Below are 25,394 nucleotides of genomic sequence, written 5' to 3'. Positions count from 1 at the left end.
GCGGGCGCCTGTAGTCCCAGCTACTCGGGAGGCTGAGGCAGGAGAATGGCGTGAACCCGGGAGGCGGAGCTTGCAGTGAGCTGAGATCCGGCCACTGCACTCCAGCCTGGGCGACAGAGCAAGACTCTGTCACAAAAAAAAAACCAAAACAACAACAACAACAACAACAAAAACTTCTGGATTCTTCCATCCTCAGGGAATGGATAGCATGCCACTGTGGCCCTTCTCTGCCGGAGCAATCCATATTGCTGTGTCTGCTCTTCTCCATGCCCTGTGTTGATGCAGAGCTCCCATGAAGTCTGCCAGAGTGTGAGTGGGAAGTTGGCACACCCCTCAGCTTGGACATTCCCATTACCTTGCTCTCCGCTGCCACTGTCCTGCATGTTCCTGGGATGGGGGAGTAGACCAGGCAGAAACCTCAGCCCAGTCTCATTACTTGGGCTCTCCCCACCAAACCGCTGTCAGCATCTGAAGGACTTTGTCTTGCCCGTGACAAGGACTTTACTTCAAATCCCCCATTCCTTTCTCACTCTGCCTCCTAAGAGTTCTATGTTCCAACCCTTAAACTGCTGGAAGTTAAAAGACTTCTTCTCCATTAACAAAGGCAAGTTTATTATCTCACTGTGGACTTGATATCAGAATCTAGCATGAAGCTCCTAGTTCAGCAGGGACTTCCTGGTGTTCACCCCATTCTCACCCCTGCACCGCTACACTCATGGCCATGGAATCAGCTCCACAGGGGATGTGGAGCAATGTGATTTCCAAACAAGGGAAACTTCTGCTCCTCTCAAAATTATCATTTGATCAGTGAAAGGTTGTGTAATTGATACCCATCTCCCCTGCCTACATGTAGTAGGATTAAATTCTGGTTACTATTAATGTCCAGCAACCCCATGTCCTTTTTGGGATCAGTAATACACTTTAGTTGTACTTACAACCCTTAGTGCAGAGATTCTCATCTTTGGCTGCACTTGGAGTCTTTCTGGAAGCTTTGAAGAAGTGCGGAGGCCGGGGACTCACCATAAGACTCATTTAATTGGTTTGGAATGTGGTCTGATTTTTTAGCCCCTAACGCAGGCTTGTCCGACCTGTGGCCTGTGGGATACATGTGGCCCAGGACAGCTTTGAATGTGACCCAACACAAATTTGTAAACTTTCTTAAAACATTATGAGAATTTTTGTTGGTGGTGGTGGTTGTGGTTTTGGTTTTGGTTTTGGGTTTTTAGCTCATTGGCTAGTGTTAGTGTTAGTGTATTTTATGTGGGGCCAGGACGACTCTTCCAGTGTTGCCCAGGGAAGCCAAAAGATTAGACACTCCTGCCCTGAAGCTTCCCACACGATCATAATGTTCAGGCAAAGCAAAGATCCTTGAACTAGCTACCAGCTAAGTAAAGAAGCCATTCACTTGGATTTAGAAGTCATGTACTAAATTGTATCTTCAAATGCACATTAGCTTATTTGATTATTACTGCTATTTTGAATTACTGCAATTTGAATGTTACTTTATTTTTTTTTTCCTGACAGGGTTTCACTCTGTCACCCAGGCTGGAGTACAGTGACATGATCATGGCCCACTGCAGCCTTGACCCCCGGGCTCAGGTGGTCCTCCCACCTCAGCCTCAGAAGTAGTGGGGACCATAAGCTTGTATCACCACACTGGCTAATTTTTTGAAAAATGTTTGGTAGAGACAGGGCTTCCATATGTTGCCCGGGCTGGTTTCAAACTCCTGGGCTCAAGTGATCCTCCTGCCTTGACTTCCCAAAGTGCTGGGATTACAGGCGTGAGCCACCATGCCTGGCCAAGTGTTATATATTTTTTTAATCAAAAGACTTTTCTTTAAATACAGATTTTTTTCAAGTTTGCTGAAACTTGATTGAATTTCATTGCTTTCACAGCATCTACTTGTACATAATGGTATTATTTGACTCACTTAGAAATTTTTATTGAGGCAAAATTTCTTGCATTGAGGCAGTGGCTATATTGGCATTCGCTAGTGCCGCTGCCCTTCAGCTCAGCTGCACATTAGAATCACATTGGCAACTTTTTTTTTTTTTTTTTTTTGAGACGGAGTCTCGCTCTGTCGCCCAGGCTGGAGTGCAGTGGCCAGGTCTCAGCTCACTGCAAGCTCCGCCTCCCGGGTTCACGCCATTCTCCTGCCTCAGCCTCCGGAGTAGCTGGGACTACAGGCGCCCGCCACCTCGCCCGGCTAGTTTTTTGTATTTTTAGTAGAGATGGGGTTTCACCATGTTAGCCAGGATGGTCTCAATCTCCTGACCTTGTGATCCGCCCGTCTCGGCCTCCCAAAGTGCTGGGATTACAGGCTTGAGCCACCGTGCCCGGCCACATTGGCAACTGTTATTTTATTTTTATCTATCTATCTGTCTGTCTGTCTATCTATCTATCTATCTATCTATCTATCTATCTATCTATCTATTTATTATGAGATGGAGTTTCGCTCTTGTTTCTCAGGGTAGAGTGAGATGGCGTGGTCTTGGCTCACTGCAACCTCCGCCTCTTGGGTTCAAGCAATTCTCCTGCCTCAGCTGCCTTTGTAGCTGGGATTACAGGCGCCTGTCACTATGCCTGGCTAATTTTTTGTATTTTTAGTAGAGATAGGGTTTCACCATGTTGGCCAGGCAGGTCTCAAACTCCTGACTTCAGGTGATCCACCCACCTCGGCCTCCCAAAGTGCTGGGATATTAGGCATGAGCCACTGCGCCCAGCCGCCTTGGCAACTTTTAAACGTTCCAAAGCCTAGGCTTTATCCCAGACCAATTACATCAAACTGTCTGTGGCTGGGGCTCCGCCATCAGCATATTTGAAAATTCCCCAGGGGACTCCAATATGCCACCAAGTTTGAGAATGAATAACCTGGAGACATTTATGTGATATGTATCACCTGGAAATCTTGTCAATACACAGATTCTCTGATGAGGAAGGACTGGGATGGGCTCCAAATCCTGCATTTCTAACTAGCTCTCACATAATAGCAATAAGAGATCTATGGTGCTGGCCTGCAGCAATACCTCACTTAAGTGGCAAGGACCTAGAAAGCTTAAAAAGCCTGGGTCCCATTACTAGTGAATTTAATTTGATGGCACTGAGTAGGGTCCAGAATTTGACAATTTTAAAAAGCTCCCCAGGTGACTGTTACATTGAATCCCAGCTTGGGAACCCCTGTCATGCTACGGGCCAGCTATGCCTCTTGTTATATAAATGGTTAATTAATGGCATCAGGTGAAGGGGGACAGGGAGAAGACAAAAACAAGGCCAGGTGGGGCCCCCCTCTGGGATGGCATATCTAGAAAAGGTCCCTCTTTAGAGAGAACTCACCATAAGGCTACCAGATTTTTTCAACGCATCTTAAGCCCCTGTTTTGCATATTGTTTGAATACAGTTACATGTTGACTATCTAGAGGCCCTAATTCCAAATAACATAAGATAAAATAAAACAAGTTCCATTTGTCACCTACTGCAATTGTATTCATACGCTGTAGACAGTGCTGAACACAACTCAAGCACAGAACAGATTTTGGAACAGCTGGGGATGGGGGAAGGAGAGGACTCACCAGCAGGAAGGGAGGAGGGAGGCGTGGTAAAGCCTTCCTTCTCCTCCGGAACGGTGACTGCCACGACTGGGCTCCTGCCACCTGCCCAGTGACAGTGCCCCTCTAGACCACAGAGTCTGCAACAGAACCTGAAGCCCCAATCCTCCCTATACGTTTCTTCTTTATATTATTTCAAACAGTTTTGTTGTCTTTGATCTTTTCCCCTAGAGCTTGCTTAGTGCCGGCCTTGTGCTGTCTTGCCTCTGATTCACAGGCTGTTCTTTGGGGTGTCCCTCTCTGGACCTCTGGAGATGCCCTTTTTTGCGCCACCTCCCGACCGTGCTTAGCACCGTGCAGCTCAGGGCCACTGGATACAGTTGTGCAGGATGTGCCCTAGAGAGGGCACCTGGTGAGGGGCACAAGAGGAGCTGGGCCAGTCATGCTCTATGCTGTGCTGCAGCAGGAGCCGGAGCTGCCTTTCTGCTCTTCCATTCTCTGGAAGGCACCAAGGGGCACCTTTTTCCAGTTTCCATGCAAGTGCTGCCTTGTGTGCTAGTGCAGGCCCAGAGCAGGTCACCCATTGGTGCTTACTAAGTGCTCACTGAATGAATGAATGCATGAACAAAAGAACAAAATAGAGGCAATAAAGATAAATAAGAAGCTTTCATAGTCATTTAGGTCAAGGTTAAGGAAGCCCTAAACTAGAATGTAAATGTATTATGGAAAGCAGGGGATAAACAGAGGAGAAGCAACAGGTGGTGGATTGGATTAAGGTTCAAGGATGGCAAAGGAGAGAGGGAATAAAAATTACCTCCTACCTGTAGTCACCACTAACACTTGAGTCTTCCACAAGAAGAACAGGGACAGTGGGGGTGCGGGTGAGTTCTACGCACCAAGTCTGGAGAGGTGGCTTTGGTGAGGTGGCAAGTTAACAGGAGTGATGCACCTCTGATGTCAGGCCCTGAAATAAGCAGTGTGGAGAGATGTGAGGCCACCTCCACCCCTCAGAGAGCTCATGCTCCAGGTAAGGACACCAGACACAGAATTTCTGGTGCTGGGAGGTGTCGACCAGCAACACACATGGGTGACAAGTGGCAGTTAATAATATTATAGTAGCTGTATCTACCTACTACTTGTTTTACTCTTCATGATGAGCTTTCATCTGTGAGAAGTAGCTATTATGTTGCTTCTCATTGAAGAAGAAATTGATGCTTCCTACCCCATCTCCTGACTGCCAGTCAAAACAGTAGGTTGACTCATATAAATTACCATTTTGGAGGTCAAAATTGGTCAAATATCAGCAATTTCATATTATTTCATATTATTTTTGCTGTGTGAGACCTTTTAAATGCTTTTATTGGTTTAAGCCAATTATAAAAGGAGATTTTTGATTACTGGTTCAATCTCCTTACTAGTTTAGTCAGATTTGCTATTTATCTAGGTTATTCAGATTTTCTGTTTCTACACAATTTAGTCTTGGAATTTGTCCATTTCATCTAGGTTGTTCAATTTGTTGGCATACAATTGTTCATAGTACTGTCTTATGATCTTTTATTTCCATAGAATCAGTAGTAATATCCCCATTTCCATTGCTGATTTTAGTAATTTGAGTCTTTTTTTTTCCTAGGCCACTAGCTAAAAGTTTGTCAATTATGTTAATCTTTTCAAAAAAATCAACTCTTCTTTTCGTTGATTTTCTCTGTTGCTTTTCTGTTCTCAACTTCATTACCACTGCTCTTTTATAGCTTTTATAACTGCCCATGCATTGACCTTTACTAAGATGTTTATTTCTTCATGTGGGTTCAAGTTACTGTCCAACATTTTTTCATTTCATTTTTTCATATACCTTTGGGCCTTCATTTCACTCTGCACCTAAGCATTTCTTGCAGGGCAGCTCTACTGGTGACAAACTTCCTTGACTTTTTAAAATCTGGGAATATCTGAATTTCTCCCTCACTTTGAAGGACAGTTTTTCCAGACATAGAATTCCTAATTGACAGGTCTTTTCCTTTTAGCACTTTGCATATATTGGCCCATTGCCTTTTGGCTTCCAAAGTTTCTGATGAAAAATCTGCTGATCATCTTACTGAAGATACCTTGTATGTGATGATTTGTATCTCTCTAGCTATTTTGAAAATTCTTTCCTTTTTTATTGATAATAGATATACATAGTTTCAGGATACATGTGATAATTTAATGCAGTCATATAATTTTTGTTTTTCTTTGAGATGGAGTTTTTTGTCTTGTTGCCCAGGCTGGAGTGCAGTGGCACAATCTTGGCTCACCACAACCTCCACCTCCCGGGTTCAAGTGATTCTCCTGCCTCAGCCTCCTGATTAGCTGGGATTACAGGCATGTGCCACCATGCCAGGCTATTTTTGTATTTTTAGTAGAGATGGGGTTTCTCCATGTTGGTCAGGCTGGTCGCGAACTCCCGACCTCAGGTGATCCGCCTGCCTTAGCCTCCCAAAGTGCTGGGATTACAGGCATGAGCCACCACGCCCAACCAGTCATATAATTTGTAAAGATCAAAGCACCATACTCAGGATATCTATCACTTTAAATATTTGTCTATTCTTTATGCTGGAACCATTTCAGTTCTTCTAGCTATTTGGAAATATACAATAGATTATTATAAACTATAGTCACCCTACTGATCTGTTTAACACTAGGTCTTACTTCTTTATCAAACCATATATTTATACCCATAATCAACTTCTCTTCATACCCACTTTTCCTCTATCCTTCTTAGCCTCTGGCAACTGTTAATATTTTCTATCTTCACAAGATTTGTATTTTTAGCTCCCACATATGAGTGACAACATGCAATATTTGTCTTTCAGTGCTTGGCTTATTTCACTTAACATAATGACCTCCAGTACCATCCATGTTGCTGCAAATGACAGGATTTCATTCTTTTTTATAGTGAACTTTACACACACACATTCATGTAACAGTTTCTTTATCCGTTGATAGACACTTTGATTGGTTCCATATTTTGACTATTATGAATAGGGTAGCAGTGAACATTAGGAGTGAATATACTCATTTTGATATATTCATTTCCTTTCTTTTGGATATATACCCAATAGTAGAATTGCTGGATCATAAGGTAGTTCTCTTTTTAGTTTCTTTGAGGAACCTCAATACTGTTCTCCATAGTGGCTATACTAATTTACATTTTCATCAACAATATACAAGGGTTCCCCTTTCTCCACATCCTCACCAGCACTCACGATCAAAGCTGTTTCACCGGGGGTGAGATGATATCTTATTGTAGTTTTGATTTGCGTTCCTCTGATGACGAGTGATGTTACCATTTTTTCGTATACTTGATGGCCATTTGTATGTCTTCATTTCAGAAATGCTGTTCAGACCTTTTGTCTATTTTTAAATTGGATTTTTTGTTTTTTACTGTTGAGTCGTTGGAGCTCCTTATATATTCTGGTTATTAATTTCTTGTCAGATGAATAGTTTCTAAATATTTTCTCACATTCAGCAGATTGTCTCATCATTTCTTTTATTGTTTCCTTTGCTGTGCAGAAGGTTTTTGTAGCTTGATGTAATCCCATTTGTTTTTTTTGCTTTGGTTGCCTGTGCTTTTGGGGTCTTACACAAAAATTTTTGGCCACACCAATGTCCTGGAGCGTTTCCCGAGTGCTTTTTTTTTTTCTAGTAGTTCCAAAGTTTCAGGTCTTAGATTTAAGTCTGATCCATTTTTACTTGATTTTTGTGCATGGTGAGAGAGAGGTCTAGTTTCATCCTTCTGAGTGTGTTTATCCAGTTTTCCCAGCACCACTGAAGAGACAGTTCTTTCCTCACTGCATGTTTGTGGAGCCTTTGTCAAAAATGAGTTGCTCATAAATGCATGGATTTATATTTGGTTTCTCTATTCTTTTCCACTGGTCTATGTCCCTGTGTCTGTTTTTATGCTGATACCATGCTGATTTGGTTATGATAACTTTGTAGTAAATTTTGAAGTCAGGTAGTGTGATGCTTCCAGCTTTGTTTGTTTGGTTCAGGATTGCTTTGACTATTTGAAGTCTCTTGTGGTTCCATATAAATTTTAGAACATTTTTCCCTTTCTATGAAGAATATCATTGGTACTTTGCTAGGGATTGCATTGAATTTGTAAACTGCTCTGAGCAGTATTGTCATTTTAATGATATTAAAGCTGTGAGCATAGATTAGAATACCTTTCCATTTTTTTGGTGTGTCTTCCTCAATTTCTTTCATTGATGTTTTATAGTTTTACTTGTAGAGATCTTTTATTTCTTTGGTTAAATTTGGTTGCTAGGTTTTAAATATCATTTATAGCTGTTATAAATAGAATTGCTTTATTGGTATCTTTTTCATATTGTTCACTGCTGTTGTATATAAATGCTGCTGATTTCTGTATGTTGATTTTGTATTCTGCAACTTTACTGAATTAGTTTATCAGTTCTAGCAGTTGTTTGGTGTAATCTCTAAGTTTTTCTAAGTATAAGATCATGTTATTTGTGAACAAGGCTAATTTGACTTCTTCCTTTCCAGTTTGGATACCCTTTATTTTTTTCTCTTGCCTAATTGCTCTGGTCAGGATCTTCCAGTATTATATTGAATACAAGTGGCAAAAGTGGGCATCCCTGTCTTGTTCTAGATCTTAGAGGAAAGTCCTCAATTTCTCCCTGTTCAGGATGATGTTAGCCTTGGGTTTGTCATATATGACCCCTATATTTTGAGGTATGCTCTTCTTATGCCCAGTTTGATGAGGGTTTTGATCATAAAAGGATGCTGAATTTTATCAAATGCTTTTTTGGCATCCATTGAAATAATCATATAGTCTTTGTTCTTGGTTCTGTTAATATGATGTATCATGTTTATTTATTTGCATATGTTGAATCATCCTCGCATCTCTGGGATGAATCTCACTTGATCATGGTGAATCATCTTTTTATTCTTTTTTTTTTTTTTAAACTAGACAGAGTCTTGCTCTTGTTGCCCAGGCTGGAGTGCAGTGGCGCGATCTCAGCTCACTGCAACCTCTGCCTCCCGGGTTCAAGCGATTATCCTGCCTCAGCCTCCCAAGTAGCTGGGATTACAGGCACATGCCACCACGCCTGGCTAAGTTTTGTATTTTCAGTAGAGGTGGGGTTTCACCATGTTGGCCAGGCTGGTCTCAAACTCCTCACCTCGCTACCCGCCTCAGCCTCCCAAAGTGCTGGGATTACCGGTGTGAGCCACCGCATCCGGCCAATCATGGTGAATGATCTTTTTAATGTGTTGCTGAAGTCAGTTGGCTAGTATTTCAATGAGAATTTTTGCATCTGTGTTCATCATCTTAGTTTTCCTTTTTTTGTTATGTCCTTCTCCGGTTTTGGTATCAGGGTAATGCTGGCCTCATAGAATTAGCTTGGGAGTATTGGAGTATTCATTCCTCTTCAAAAAAAAAAATTTTTTTTTTTTTTGAGACAGGGTCTTGCCCTGTCACCCAGGCTGGGTGCAGTGGTGCAATCACAGCTCACTGCAGCCTTGACCTGCTAGGCTCAAGGGATTCTCTGCCTCAGCCACCCAAGTAGCTGGGACTATAGATGTATACCAATATGTCTGGCTAATTTTTTTTCTTCTTTTTTTTAGGTAGACATGGTTTTGCCATGTTGCCCAGGCTGACTCTTCAATTTTTTTGAATTTGCATAAAATTAATATTCATTATTTAAATGTTTGGTAGAATTCAGCAACAAAGCCATCAGGCCATCTGGGGATTTCTTTCATGGGAGACTTTATTATGGCTTCAATATCACTACTCGTTATTGGTTTATTGAGTTTTCCTGTTTCTTCATGGTTCAATCTTGGTAGGTGTATATGTCTAGGAATTTATCCATTTCTTCTAGGTTTTCCAGTTTGTTGGCATATAGTTGTTCATAATAGTCTCTAATGATTCTTTGTATTTCTGTGGTCTCAATTGTTATGTCTCCTTTTTCATTTTTAAAGTTATTTATTTGGGTGTTCCCTCTTTTTCTTTTTTCTTAGTCTAACCAAGGGCTTATCAATTTTTGTATATCATACCTTTTTTTTTGTTTTTTTTTTTGTTTTTTTGAGACAGCATCTTAATCTGTCACCCAGGGTAGAGTGCAGTGGAATGATCATGGATCACTGCAACCCTGAACTCGTGGGCTGAAGCAGTCCTCCTGCCTCAGCCTCCCAAGTATCTGGGTACTACAGGCATGCACCACCATGCCTGGCTAATTTTTTTTTGTTTTTAGAGATGGGGTCTCACGAGTCTTGCTATGTTGTCCAGGCTTGCCATGAACTCCTGCCTGAGGCAATCCTGCTGCCTCGACCTCCCAAAGTGCTAAAATTATGGGTGTGAGCTACCACGCCCAACCCTTGTATTTATATTTAATTTTACCGATGAGTTTTATACCTTCAAATATTTTTCTTTTCTGTTTTTTTGTTTTTGCACTTTAGTGTTTTTTTCTTTTAGATCTAATAACTCAATATTTAGTGTTTCTTGTTAAGACAAGTGATGATGGTGAATTCTCTCTGCTTTCATTTGCCTGGGAAAAACATATTTGAAGGATAACTTTGCTGAATACAGTACTTTTGGATGGCAGTTGTTTTTTTCAGCACTTTAAAAATGTCATTCTACTGCTTCCCCCTGGCCTGTATGGTGTCCATTGAGAACTGCCAGACACATCGGAGTGCCTTTATATGTTATTTGCTGATTTTCTCTTGCTGCTTTTAGGATTCTGTTTGTCCTTGACCTTTGAGAGTCTGATTATTATATGTCTTGAGGTAGTCTTATTTGGGTCAAATCCATTTGGTGTTCTCTAACCTTCCTATACCTGGGTATTTATATCTTTCTCAAGTTTTGGAAAGTTGTTTTTTTTTTCTCTCTCTCTCTCTTTTTTTTTTTTTTTTTTTTGAATAAACTGTCTATCCCTTGCACATGTTCAACTCCCTGTTGAACCTCAATAATTCTTAAATTTTGTCTTATTTTTTCTCCCTCTGTGAAAGAGTGCAGTGGTGCAGTCACACTCACTGCAGCCTCAACTCCTAGGCTCAAACAATCCTCCCATCTCAGCCTCCTGAGTAATTGGGACAACAGGCACGTGCCACCATGCCTGGCTAATTTTTTGTATTTTTTTTGGAGACAGGGTTTTGCCATGTTGCCCAGACTGGTTTTGAACTCCTGAGCTCAAGCAATCCACTCACCTCAGCCTTCCAAAGTACGGGGATTACAGGCATGAGCCACTGTGCCCAGTCGAGTCTTTTTTTTGTTTGTTTTTAAGACAGTTTCTCACTCTGTCACCTGAGCTAGAGTGCAGTGGTGTGATCACAGCTCACTGCAGTCTCAAACTCCTGGGTTCAAGCAATCCTCCCACCTCAACCTCCTGCATGACTGGGACTACAGGCATGCACCACCATGCCCTGCTAGTGTTTTTATATTTTGTAGAGAGAGGGTCTCACTATGTTGCCCAGGCTAGTCTCGAACTCCTGCCTTCAAGTGATCCTCCTGCTTCAGCCTCCCAAAGTGCTGGGATTACAAGCATGAACCAACTCATTTGGCAAATTTGGTCTTTTGAGGTAATTTTCTGTATCTTGTGAGCAATCTTTGTTGATTCTGATTTTTTAAAGATTTTTTTCTCCTTTATGTATTTTCAAATAGCCTATCTTCAAGCTCAATGATTCTTACCTCTGCTTGATCCATTTTTTCTGTTGAAAGCCTCTAAGGAATTCTTCAGTTCTGCAAACATATTTCTTAGTTCTAAGATTTGTTTGATTTCTTTTTATTATTTCAACCTCTTTGCTCAGTTTATCTGATAAATGTCTGAACTGCTTTTCTGTGTTATCTTAAAGATCACTGAGTTTCCTTAGAACTTCTATTCTGAATTCTTGGTTAGAGAACTTATATATCATCCTCTCATTTAGAGTCAGTTACTGGTTCCTTGCTATGACCATTTGGGGAGATGATGATTCCCTGTTTGCTGTTGTTTCCTGTTGATGTGTAAGTCTTTGCATTGAAGAATTAGTCATTTAATCCAGTCTTCTCTGGCTGGCTTGTTTTTGTATTTTATTGGATACATTTGCTTAGAGGCTTTTTGCTGCTGGGTCACTGCCTCGTTTTCAGCTCTAGGTGGAGCCGTAAACCCAGGTTCACCTCAGCTCTTAGTAAACTATCAGAAAGCAGCTCTTCCTGAATGGAGGAGGTCCCCAGGGGGTTTTCCAGGCAGTGTGGGAAGGCTGGCTGGGGGTCCATGCCCAGGGGATCTGTGGGACAGACCTCCTACAGTGTGGTACTTCTGAACAGCCACTCTGCTTTGGCATCTCCTTTTGCTGAGTTACAGAACAGAGATTGCAGAGCTGGGGATGGTAGTCCCACCTCCCTGCTTTGCCTCTGTCTTTCCTCAGGGATATTTCTCCCTTCAGGCACTTGGGATGCTTTCCATGGATTAAGGCAGGGCCGGCCTCCTGCCAGGGAACCCAAGATGGTGGAGAAGCTGAATGTCCACCTCAATTACACTTTTTCCAGTGTAGAAACAGTGAGTTGGAGGAAACGTTTTTGCATGCCTGGTGGTTGTCATAATGTGGGGAGTGTTGTTATGGACTTAGAAATCCAATTGTCTAACCATCTGCTCAGGGTTTTTTCTGGGGTCCTAGGAACTGTCTCCTCTTCATATTTGAGTTCTGAGGTCCTTCTGGTGATAATTTCAGTGCTGCATATTTGTTTTTGTTTTTCTGTTGGGGAGGGGTGGGTACTAAAGTCAGCTTACTTTTATGCCACCATTTCAGAACTGGGTCTTTCACTTTTAAAAGTTTTATTTTAATATGTCTAGGTGTGTGTGTCTTTGAGTTCATCTTACTTGGAGTTCATTTAACTTCTTGGATGTTTGTATTCAAGGCTTTCACCAAATTTGGAGAGTTTTCAGCCATTATCTTTTCAAAATACTCTTGCTACACTTTTCTCTCCTTATCCTTCTGGAATTTCCTCTCTCTCTGTGTGTGTGTGTGTGTGTGTGTGTGTGTGTGTGTGTGTGTGTGTGTGTCTGCTTGATGGTGTCCCGCAGGTCCTTTAGGCTCTGTTCACTTCTCTTCAGTCTTTTTTCTGTTCCTCAGACTTGATGATTTCCATTGTCCTCTCTTCAGGTTTGCTAATTCTTTCTTCTGCCTGCCAAATCTGCCTTTGAATCCCTCTAGTGAATTTTTCATTTCGATTATTGTACTTTTCAGTTCGGGGGTTTATGGTATCTTTTTAAGTTTTCTGTCTCTTTACTGATATTTCCATTTTGTTCATACATCATTATCTTGATGTTCTTCACTTCTTCCTTTAGTTCTTTGAGCATCTTTAAGACAGTTGTTTTAAAGTCTTTGCCATCAGGTCTCTTTCAGGGACTGTTTCTGTTGACTTATTTTTCTTCCTTTGACTGGGCCATATTTTCCTCTTTCTTCATATGTTTTGTGATTTTTTTTGTTGTTGAAAAGTGAATGTTTGAATCTAACAGTGTGGTATCTAGAAATCAGATTCTCCCCCTCCCCTGGGTTCGCTGTTTTTGTTTACTTATTTGATGGTTGTATACTGTGTGTATGCTGAGGATAATATAAGCCTGAGGTATAAATGTAAGGTCTCCTCAAGTCTTTTCTTTTTCTTTCTTTCTTTCTTTTTTTTTTTTTTTTTTGACAGAGTCTCGCTCTGTCACCCAGGCTGGAGTGCAAACAGTGTGATCTCAGCTCACTGCAACCTCTGCTTCCCGAATTCAAGTGATTCTCCTGCCTCAGCCTCCCAAGTAGCTAGGATTACAGGCACCTGCCACCACGCCCCACTGATTTTTGAATTTTTAGTACAGACGGGGTTTCACCATGTTGTCTAGGCTGGTCTCAAACTCCTGACCTCATGATCCACCAGCCTCAGCCTCCCAAAGTGCTGGGATTACAGGCGTGAGCCACTGCGCCCAACCTCTTTTTTTTTTTTAAGACAGACTCTCACTCTGTCACCCAGGCTGGAGTGCAGTGGTGCAATCTTGGCTCACTGCAGCCTCCACCTCCCAGATTCAAGCAATTCTTGTGCCTCAGCCACCCAAATAGCTGGGATTACAGGCATGCGCCACCAGGCCCAGCTAATTTTTTGTATTTTTAGTAGAAACATTGTTTCACCATGTTGGCTAGGCTGGTCTGGAACTCCGACCTCAGGTAATCTCCCTGCCTTGGCCTCCCAAAGTGCTAGGATTACAGGCATGAGCTAGCACTCCTGGCTTCTCAGGTCTTTTCTGAGCCTTCCTCTGGGCATCCATGGGCATTTCTATTTTCCCCTATATGTGTGTGTGTTTTTGAATGTCCTAGTCTTTAATATCTGAGTTCTAAAAGGGTAAAAAGCAAAAAAGTAATGGGGTAGGTGCTGGCCCTTTAAATTACCTGGAGGTCACTTTAGCCCAAGGGAGAGGGGCTTGCAACATTGGAGGGAGATATAATAACAGTGGCTCTCAGCCTCTTTGTCTGCACTTCTGTGATCAGAACCAGCAATCAGTGATCAGAGCACAGATCCTTGATATTTGGAGGGTCAGGGTCTTTGTTTCTGCTCACCTTGGCTCCCTCAAGCTATGTGCAGTTTGCTTCGGGAACATGGGCACAGCTGCCTACCATGTGACTGAGAGGTGGGGGATGGGTAGCTGCTACTCTGCTAAGAGCTGAAATTGACCAAAATTAACTACTATTTAATATCCACGCCTTCCCTTGGAAGTTGCAAGCTTCAATAGATTCCAAAATAGTTTCAAAATAGTTACAGCAGGAAGATGTTGCTAATGCAGTTGTTGTCTGGGTGGGGAAGATTGCTGGTGCTTTCTACTCCACCATCTTCCCCCTCTTAGATTTTCACATGTGTGGTTACATTAAATCCTGATGAGCAGAGAATTTGCCCCAAACATTTCTTGGTATTTTTAGGGAAATGTATATGTTGCAAATTCTAGTCTCCAGTGTGAATAAGTAAAATGTGGTTGTTGCTGTTACATCATTATGTATTTTTCCCTGTTTTTAGATAAACCAGATATTTTCAATCAATGAAAAACGATGACAGATATTTCAGGCACTCTTCAATTAGCTGGCCATAATATGTTTTATATTAAATGAAATGTTTCATAAGCCATGTACACTTTTAAAATTCATCTCTATCTCACCATACCTCACATGTTACAGTGCTTATGTTGTGGCAAAATAAGACCCAGACTCAAGTTTTTATTTTATTTTATTTTATTATTATACTTTAAGTTCTAGGGTACATGTGCACAACGTGCAGGTTTGTTACATTTGTATACATGTGCCATGTTGGTGTGCTGCACCTATTAACTCGTCATTTACATTAGGTGTATCTCCTAATGCTATCCCTCCCCACTCCCCACCCAGACTCAAGTTTTAGAGTTCCTTATGGTAAGGTTGGCTAGAAGAAGGAATGAGGGCCGCCACACAAACTTGCAAGGCCCCAAAAGACAGTGAGATACATTTTTCTTGAGATACATGAAGTCACAAGCACACTAATCCTGGTGAAATGTTACAACCGTGCAAAGTATTTGGTAGTGTTAACTACTGATGTCCAGAGTTTCCATGAGGAATATAGCTGATATATATATATATATATATTTTTAAGATCATGCTGTTTATCTAGGGAGAGTAAAACATCAGTTTGCTAGGGTTTTAACTTTTCTTTCTTTTTCTTTTTTTTTTTGAGATGGAGTCTCGCTCTTATCGCCCAGGCAGGAGTGCAGTGGTGCAATGTCGGCTCACTGCAACCTCCGCCTCCTGGGTTCAAGTGATTCTCGCTACTCAGTCGCCCAAGTAGCCGGAATTACAGGTGCCCGCGACCATGCCCGGCTGATATTTGTATTTTTAGTAGAGACAGGGTTTCATCATGTTGGCCAGGCTGGTCTCAAACTCTTTACCTCAGTTGATCCACCTACCTCGGCCTCCCAAAGTGCTGGGATTACAGGTGTGAGTTACTGTGCCCGGCTGGGTTTTAACTTTTCTTAACTGGCAATGTATTTTTTTTGAGACGGAGTATCTCTCTGTTGCCAGGCTTGAGTACAATGGTGCGATCTTGGCTCACTGCAATCTCCACCTCCTGGGTTCAAGCGATTCTCCTGCCTCAGCTTCCCGAGTAGCTGAGATTACAGGTGTGCACCACCACACCCAGCTAGTTTTTATATTTTTAGTAGAGATGGGATTTCACCATGTTGGCCAGGATGGTCTCCATCTCCTGACCTTGTGATCCACCCACCTTGGCCTCCCAAAGTGCTGGGATTACAGGCGTGAGTCACCGTACCCGGCCCCTTTTTTTTTTTTTTTTTTTTTTTTTTGAGACAAAGTATTGCTCTGTTGCCCAGGCTGGAGTGCAGCTGTGTGATCACAGCTCATTGCAGCCTCATTGACCTCGTGGGCTCAATTGATCCTCCCACCTCAGCCTCCTGAGTAGCTGGGCCTACAGGCATATACACTACACTCGGCTAATTTTTGCCTTTTGAGTTTTTTTTCTGATAGAGATGAGATTTTGCTATGTTGCCCAGGCTGGTCTCAAACTCTGGGCTGAAGTGATCTGCCTACCTTGGCTCCCCAAAGTATTGGAATTACAGGTGTGGGCCACCATACGTGGCCTACGGCCTAATTGGCAGTCTTCATGTCATAGATCTTCATCTCTTATGGGCAGGGCTGGCTTCATGGACATGTAATTTGTGCTCTTAGAAACACCTAGTGCTTGATGTAATATTCTTCTGTTACCCTTGTGAAATTCTTAATAAATTATAAACAAAGGCCTCTGCATTTTCCTTTTCACTGGACCCCGCAAATTGTGTCACTGGTCCTGATTACGGGAGCTGATTTCATCATCCTTGACCATAGCGTATGAGCTAAAGCATGGTTTTCACAGGATAAAGTATGGACCAGGCAAGGGCGGTAGTAAGTCAAAGGAGCTTCTGGCCAACACCTTTTATTTCTAACAGAGACTGAACTTGGTATGGTAGGCAAGGGAAAGCAAGGGCATAGTTTAGAAGCAGGCCAGGGCTGCTGACAGCTAGAGATTCTCCATTAATAACAACAGCAGCTGCTGGTACTCCTGCTACGCCCACCACCATTTCAAGTAGCTAAAATATCTGCCAGGCTTTGGCTTAGTGCTTCATGTTCATTATTTCCTTTAACTTAATCTTCTCAACAACCTACAAAATGAGTATTATTTTTATAGATGAAGAATCCGAAGTTACCGGTAATTAAGTTGCCTACAATTACAGCAACATTCACTGTCCTACTCACTTAAAAAGAGTCAGTCTATCTTGTCTTGTTAAAATTGGATGTGAATCACTGATATACCTCCTTTAAAAGATGTATTGGCAGGGCAAGGGCCATAGACTAATGCTTCTTTAGTTTTTTTTTTTCTACTTTTTTACTTTTACGTATGATTGTAGATAGTATCGTTTCGTACAGTACCTTTTGGAGACATTTTCTTTCGTTTTTTCTCCACGGATGCTATCTGGACAGTATAAAAATACTGGAAATGTTTTCCAAGAAGAAATATGTATACCCTCTTTCTCTCAGAAGATGTCAGTAGACAGTCCTATCTGTTTTTTAAACCTCAGCCAAAATAACATTTAGTTCATTGATTATTTCTGCTATTATTGTTTTCTTGGTTTTTGTGTGTGATTGTATTCCACCATAATTTTAAAAGACTATCCAGCCAGGCATGGTGGCTCATGCCTATAATCCCAGCACTTTGGGAGGCCAAGGCAGATGGATCTCTTGAGGCTAGGAGTTCAAGATCAGCCTGGGCAATGTGACAAAATCCCGTCTCTGCAAAAAATACAAAAATTAGCCAGGCATAGTGGCGCATACCTTTAGTCCCAGCTACTGGGGAGGCTGAGGTGGGAGGATCACCTGAGCCTGGAGGTGGAGGTTGCGGTGAGCTGAGATCACGCCACTGCACTTCAAACTGGGTGACACAGCATGACCCTATCTCAAAACAAAAAAAAGATTATCCATGTGTTCTGTTTTAATTTTGCATTGAGATGTAGTTTTCACAAGTTTATAAATACAGAAATCTCATTCTGGGCTAACCCTAATCATGTGTCTTGCAGGAAAGCGTCTCTAGCAGCTGATGTCCCCAGACTTGGATATAGTTCTTCATCCAGTCACAAGTACATCCCCCGGAGGGCAGTGCTTTATGTACCTGGAAATGATGAAAAGAAAATAAAGAAGATCCCATCCCTGAATGTAGATTGTGCAGTGCTCGACTGTGAGGATGGTGTGGCTGCAAACAAAAAGGTAATGGCATGATTTTAGTATGAGAAAAAGAAAGGGATTGAAATTTGCTTCTCTTCCGAATAGTGACATTGCCCACAATTTGGAAAGATTCTACCGTACTCATCTTTTGTTGATTATTAACAATTCTTTGGCCTACTTTTATATAGGTTCTAAATGTGTATCTCTTTTCTCTGAGAGAAAGGAAGAATCCCACCAAAATGTATTTTAAAATCATGACCTTCAGTATATGAGACTGTGTGTATGTATAGACAAAAAGATAGACAATCAATTTTGGCCATGATATTTGCTGGTCTAAGTAAATGAGTGACATCAGGGGTCCCCAATCCTCAGGCCATGGACCAGTACAGGCCACAGTACAGGCCTGTTAGGGACTGGGCCAGACCCCAGGAGATGAGCCGTGGGTGAACAAGCGTTATGGCCTAAGCTCTGCCTCCTGTCAGATCAGCAGTGGCATTAGATTCTCAAGGAGCGTGACCCTGTTGTGAACTGCGCATGTGAAGGATCTAGGTTGCACGCTTCTTATAAGAATCTAACTAATGCCTGATGATCTGAGGTGGAACAGTTTCATCCGAAACCATTGCACCGCCCCACCTCCCATGGAATAATTACCTTCCACAAAACAGGTGTCTGGTGCCAGAAAGGTTGGGGACCACTGAATTAGATAATTCTAAAATTGTGGTGTCAGATTTTCAGACTGATAAAATGCAACTAGGAAGTTATTTCTTCTTACCACCAGGTATACTGAGTAGTGGTCTTCTCTCTTCTGGGATATGTATCAAGAGAATAAAACATAGCTTTTCATGGATAAATCACCATTTTCTCCACTTAATTGACGGGAAATGACACCTAGAACCTTAGTGGTTGTCTGTAGCTTCTGGCTTATTTCCTTATGGCCTGACTGAAGAGATGAGCCTTAGAAAATATACGATTCGTAGGCCAGATGAGGTGGCTCATGCCTGTAATCCTAGCACTTCGGGAGGCCAAGATAGGAGCATCACTTGAGCTCAGGAGTTTGAGACCAGTCTGGGCAACATAGCAAAACCCCGTTTCTACCAAAAAGAAAAGAAAAAAATTAGCCAGGTGTGGTGGCGTGTACCCGTAGTCCCAGCTACTCAGGAGGCTGAGGTGGTAGAATCACTTCAGCCCAAGAGTTTGAGGCTGCAGTGAACCATGATCATGCTACTGCACTCCAGCTGGGGCAACAGAGTGAGACCCTGTCTCCAAAAAAGTTTTAAAAAACCAAAATAACCAATTTGTAAATAGGTACAAAAGACTCTTACTGCTTGATTGTATAGTAGTTGCTATTTATTTTGTTTTGCTCAACTTTGTTTTCTATGTTTTTCTAATGAACATGGATTCATTCAGTAATTCGTTGAGATATATAAATCATTATAACAATAACTTACATTTGCTTGGAACTTTTAACGTTAAAAACATGAGTTCGCTTGACCTTTATCTATCCAGGCCCCAGACAATGAGGTTGGGCTGGGAATGGGTCGTGGGAGGGGGGATGAGGGAGCTGGCTCTCTGGATTTATGCCTACTTGAAAGTTTCTCGCCCCAGGTGACCTGAAACAACGTGGCTGAACTATACAATTTTCTGGATTAATTGCTTTTTCTGGAGTTTCCAGCAAATATTTGCCTTAATTTTAAAGAAAAAATTTAATTTCCAGTATCTTCCTAATGGTCAAACTAAGGCTTTCTAAGTATTTGGAAAAGGATTAGAATGAGCCTGTGGAATCTAAAATGTCTACTCAACATCTTTGGCATGTGCCAAGGAAAATACTATTAATCTTTCTCCCAGAGATTAAAGTAAATAGGCCTTTTTCTGAAGGCTATAATGTGATTTCAGTATGCTCCTTCCTATACCTCATGTAGTGCACTCCAAGATTAGATGCTAAATTGTAATTCCAGTTCTGTGTGACCCAGGGCGATTCACTTTACTTCTTTGCCTTAATTTCTTATCTATACTGTAGGGATGACAATATCTTCTTTTGTCAGGACAGGGTTTATTATGAGAAAAAAGTTGATAAAGTACCTGGGAGTAGCTTGATTTCCTATAGGAAATAGATTAGATAAATCCTGTAGTAATCACGATTAGAGGGGAATTTATTTTAGCATTGTAGCACAGTGAGCCATTAGGTGCCCTGATAAACTTCTAATTATAGTTCTTCACAAATCTTGAGGCTGTCCTCCAATACCCACCTGAGAATGTTTTCTGCCACTCAAATGAGTTGGAAATAGAGTCTGTTTCTGCTTTACATTTCCTTATTGTTTATCTGGGTTCCAAAGCCATCCTTATCTCCATAGTAGTAGCAGCTGTGCTACCACTTAGGAGAAACGTGAGGAGGAGCAGGGAAAGAAGAGTTGATGATGGGCAAGCAGTGCCCGCCATCTTGAAGTACGTATGTCCACATAGTGTCTTTATTAGGACATTTTCATTCTTCTAATGCAGCTGGACATTGCAATGTGCTAGACACACTGTTTTAGGCATACTAAGCTTAGAGGCAGCTAAAAGGTCATTAAAAAAATTTTTTTTGGTCGTTCTGTTGCCCAGGCTGGGGTGCAGTGGTATCATCATAGCTCTTGCAGCCTCCAACTCCTAGGCTCAAGCAGTCCTCCCACTTCAGCTTCCTGAGCAGCTGGGACTATAGGCACCCACCACCATACCCAGCTAATTGTTTTATTTTTGTAGAGATAGGATCTTGCTGTGTTGCCCAGGCTGGTCTTGAACTCCTGGACTCAAGTGATCCTCATGCCTCGGCCTCCCAAAGTGCTGGGATTACAGGCATAAGCCATGATGCCCGGCCAAAATTCTCTTTTTTATCCATAGAAACTTCTGGAAAGCCAAGCTGGTCTTTGTTTAAAATAATAATATCCCGGGCATGGTGGCTCACGCCTGTAATCCCAGCACTTTGGGAGGCCGAGGCAGGCGGATCACAAGGTCAGGAGATCGAGACCATCCTGGCCAACATGGTGAGACCCCTTCTCTATTAAAAATACAAAAAATTAGCCGGGCATGGTGGCGGGCGCCTGTAGTCCCAGCTACTCAGGAGGCTGAGGCAGAAGAATGGCGGGAACCCGGGAGGCAGAGCTTGCAGTGAGCCGAGATCACACCACTGCACTCCAGCCTGGGTGACAGAGTGAGACTCTGTCTCAAAATAATAATAATAATAATAATAATCTTGGCCAGGTGCAGTGGCTCACATCAGTATTCCAGCACTCTGGGAGGTCGAGGCAGGTGGATCACTTGAGGCCAGGAGTTCAAGACCAGCCTGGGCAACATGGCAAAACTTCATCTCTACTAAAAATACAAAAAATCAGCCGGGTGTGGTGGCCCACACCTGTAATCCCAGCTACTCAGGAAGCTGAGGCATAAGAATCGCTTGAAGCTGGGAGGTGGAAGTTGTAGTGAGCTGAGATTGCCCCACTGCACTCCAGCCTGGGCGACAGAGCAGGACTCTGTCTCAAAAAAAAAAAAAAAAAAAAAAAGTTATTTTCTTCTTACAATCTCTATCTAGGACTTAATTTTATGTCACATATTTCATATCATAGCCCTAGCCTGTCAAGGTCTTTTTGGATTTTGATTTCATTATCCAACATTTACATCATCTGAGAATTTGGCGTGCACATCATATGAAAATTTAACAAGTTTCTGGGAAATCTTGAAGAGGTTGGGGCCAAGTGCCGCCCAAGCATGCCACGAAAGACTTCTTTTTCAGTTTATTGAACAGAGATGTACATAGTGCTGACGAAATGCTGGGTGCTGTAATTTACATGACAAGCCAATGAGGTGCTATGAGTACATTCCTTTTACAAGTAAGGAAACTGAGGCACAGAGCTATCCAGTTCATGAATTTATTTATTTATTTTTTCACAGATGGAGTTTTGCTCTTGTTGCCCAGGCTGGAGTGCAGTGGCTCGATCTCGGCTCACTCACTGCAATCTCCGCCTCCTGGGTTCAAGTGATTCTTCTGCCTCAGCCTCCCGAGTAGCTGGGATTACAGGCATGCGCCACCATGGCTGGCTAATTTTGTATTTTTAGGAGAGATAGGGTTTCACCATGTTGGCCAGACTAGTTTCCAACTCCTGACCTCAGGTGATCTGCCCACCTCGGCCTCCCAAAGTACTGGGATTACAGGCATGAGCCACCGCACCTGGCCGAGAATTTTCTATGTTACAAGTACTGTATTACATATATTGTTATTTACATACCTTATCTCATTTACATATGTTATCTTATTCAATCCTTATAGCAATGTTATGAAATATGTACAAGGTCACATTGCCATTAAATAGCAGAACCAAGATTTGAATTTCCTGGAATTTTTGCCAGGAATCAGCCTCCAACTCACCTGCTCGTGTATGTCCTAATCCACCTTTTTCGTCTTTCTTGGAAAGCGAGTGCCTTGGCTTCTTTTTATCTTTTGTCAGCTTCCTGTTCTCCATGATCTCTCAAAGGTAACTGACAGGAGCTCTGTGTTCCCACCTGTAGACTCTTTCAGTGTCCTGGGATTGGGAATGTCATCCATTTAGACCTGGAGCTTCAATTCACTGGAAAGTCCAGATAAGCCTGAAACTTCTCAAATATCTCATATTCCCTTTTCTTTCTTGAAGTCACCTCTTAATCATGTTTCTTATTTGAATATTATTCTCTTGAGGGAGGACATAGAGACCATTTTTAGTGAGTTTATTTCTCAGTAAGAAGAAATCCATATTAAAACTCTTAATTTCAGATTATCTAGTTAGAGTCTGGCTAAACTGAACCATTATTGCCTAATTCAGCTTTCTTGGCATTATTGAAACGTAGTCACTTCATTTTATATCTCATTTTTTTTTATTAATAGACTAATTCCATATTTCATTTGATTGACTCTGTGAAGTATGGGCTTATAATGAAAACAATAGGAGTTTCCACAAAGCAGTTTATAAGTATATAATACCTTCCAGCAGGCTCTAATCCTGTCCTGCTAATCCAATTTGTATTTAAGTAGCTCCTTCATGTCAAGGATGGCACTACCAGCTCACCTTCCCAAGCACGGATGATAAGACTGCCTCCACTCCCTCTTATCTCCTCCTTTTCATTGTTAAATGTATGAGGAGGTGTGGGGCTGTCTAAGCCACTGCTTGCTGGGCCGCAGTAAAATATGCCAAGTAATGCATCGATTTCTGATGTAATTCCATGACACTGGGTGAGGCCAAGAAAGTAGGTGCCGAGGAGGAAGAGGCATGATTCCACGGCTGCCATTTCAGTTGAATAAATATTTAGGCAATTCTTTAAATTTATTTAAACAATTCTTTAAATAAATACTTTAAATACTTAAATTTAAATACCTAATCAATACTTAAATAAATACTGAGTACTTACTCCACTAGTTGCCATGTCAGGCGGGAGGGACACAAAAATGGTGGCAGATCCCCAACCTGGAGGAGACACAAGCTGGTGGTGAGAGTGGCAAAAAGTAAATAGCTATGATCCAGAAAAATAGGTCTATGAGAACATATTCCTTTTTTAATCATTTAGGTCTGAGTGAGTTTTTTTTGTTTTTGTTTTTTTGGGAAGAGGTCTCACTGTTGTCACTTGGGCTGGAGTGCAATGGTATGATCTTGGCTCACTGCAACCTCCGCCTCCCGGGCTCCTGCAATTCTGGAACTCAGAATTCTGCCTCAGCCTCCCGAGTAACTGGGACTACAGGTGCCCGCCACCACACGTGGCTCATTTTTGTATTTTTATAGAAACGGGGTTTCACCATGTTGACCAGGCTGGTCTTGAACTCCTGACCTCAGGTGATCCTGCCTCGGCCTCCCAAAGTGCAGGGATTACCGGCGTGAGCCACCATGCCTGGCCAGTTCTGAGTGTTTTTACATTGCCATTTGGTCTCTTGCTTGAAATATAACATACAAAAGACTGCTTCCCAAAGTCTATGATGAAGAACCAGTTTGGTTATCCAGCCCATTGTGGATTGATACTTTTGTAAAATACAATACAAATGAATTGCTATAAAAATTAAATGCTGGTTGGGTGACAGCAATGTCAGGTGCTACAGAAGTTTCTAAACTGTTACTTTCCAAGGTTGTGCTTAATCATAGTGGCATGGTAAGATTTCAAGGACCAAGAGTGGGCCAGAACCATACCTTGAGTATACCAAGATATGGTTTTAAATTTCCGAGTGTATGAGAGTTTTTTGGTTTTTGTTTTTTTCAATTTATCTTTTTGTTGCTGAGGTCTAGCATAGTGGCATGGTGGTTAGAGAAATGTGATGTGAATGATGATGATTCTTTGAGATTTGTCATTCTGCTTAATGACCAAATACATTAGCCATCATTTGTAACTCTTCCATGTGCTAAAGAAGAAAGTGTATTTTCTATTTACTAGATGCAGAGTTCTATGTATTTTCTATCAGACCAAGCTTGTTAATTATGTTATTCAAACATACAAATGTTTACTGACTTTTTTCTGCTTGATATGTCAATAATTGAGAGAGGCTAGTTGAAATCTATGCTCCGACAGAAAATTTGCCAATGTATTTAGGTATATACACATTTAGAATTACTACATATTCCTGGCATATTGATTCATCTGTTTCTATGTACTGACCATCTTTATCCCTTATAATGCATTTTACTTTAAAGTGATCTGATCGTAATACAGCAACATCAACTTTCTTTAGGTTGGCATTTGCTCAGTGTATCATTTTCATTCTTTTGCTTTCAAATTATCCATGTCTTTGTATTTTAATTATGTCTCCTATTTAAAAAAAATTTCTATATCCATGTTGACAATTTCTGTTTTTTTTTTTTTTTTTTTTTTTTTTTGAGACAGAGTCTGACTCACCCAGACTGGAGTGCAGTGGTGTGATCTTGGCTCACTGCAAGCTCTGCCTCGCAGGTTCACGCCATTCTCCTGCCTCAGCCTCCCGAGTAGCTGAGACTATAGGCACCTGCCTGGCTATTTTTTTTTTTTTTTTTTTTTTTGAGACATAGTCTCACTATGTTGCACAGGCTGTAGTGCAATGGTGCGATCTTGGCTCACTGCAACCTCTGCCTCCCAGGTTTAAGCAATTCTCCTGCCTCAGCCTCCCAAGTAGCTGGGAATACAAGTGCCTGCCACCACACCCAGCTCAATTTTGTATTATTAGTAGAGACAGGGTTTCACCATGTTGGTCAGGCTGCTCTCGAACTCCTGACCTCAGGCGATCCACCTGCCTTGGCCTCCCAAAGTGCTGGGATTACAGGCGTGAGCCACTGCACCCGGCTAATCCATTGAATTTTAATGTAATTACTGATGAGTTTAAATTTAATTATATATTTTATAATGTTTTCCCACCTGTTTCATGTTTCTTTTTTCATCTTTCCTTTAAAATATATATATATATATATATATTTTTTTTTTTTATTATTTTTTATTTTTTGAGACTGAGTTTTGGTCTTGTTGCTTATTGCCCAGGCTGGAGTGCAGTGGCACGATCTGCGCTCACTGTAACCTCCACCCCCTGGGTTCAAGCAGTTCTCCTGCCTCAGCTCCTGAGTAGCTGTGATTACAGGTGCCTGTCACCATGCCCAGCTAATTTTTTA

General features: G+C 41.7%; 1 protein-coding gene across 6 annotated transcripts in view; it reads left to right on the top strand.

Moving 5' to 3' along the window:
• Window positions 1-25,394, top strand: part of LOC105477862 (citramalyl-CoA lyase) — a 313,469-nt gene that overhangs the window by 145,622 nt on the left and 142,453 nt on the right. For 5 of the 6 annotated variants that reach the window (XR_011614622.1, XM_071081078.1, XM_011734752.3 and 2 more), the window contains exon 2: window positions 17,634-17,820. Coding sequence is in view for 5 of the 6 variants with exons in the window: in XM_071081078.1 (XP_070937179.1) it covers window positions 17,634-17,820 (187 nt within the window). In the remaining variant the exon portion in view is untranslated. Of the gene's footprint in view, window positions 1-209; window positions 310-17,633; window positions 17,821-25,394 lie in introns of those variants that run through there. The other variant, XM_011734759.3, reaches the window with a different exon arrangement.

Source organism: Macaca nemestrina, chromosome 16 (genome assembly GCF_043159975.1).
Source record: "Macaca nemestrina isolate mMacNem1 chromosome 16, mMacNem.hap1, whole genome shotgun sequence".
NCBI classification, from domain to species: domain Eukaryota; kingdom Metazoa; phylum Chordata; class Mammalia; order Primates; family Cercopithecidae; genus Macaca; species Macaca nemestrina.
This window is presented reverse-complemented; position numbering and strand designations above follow the sequence as displayed.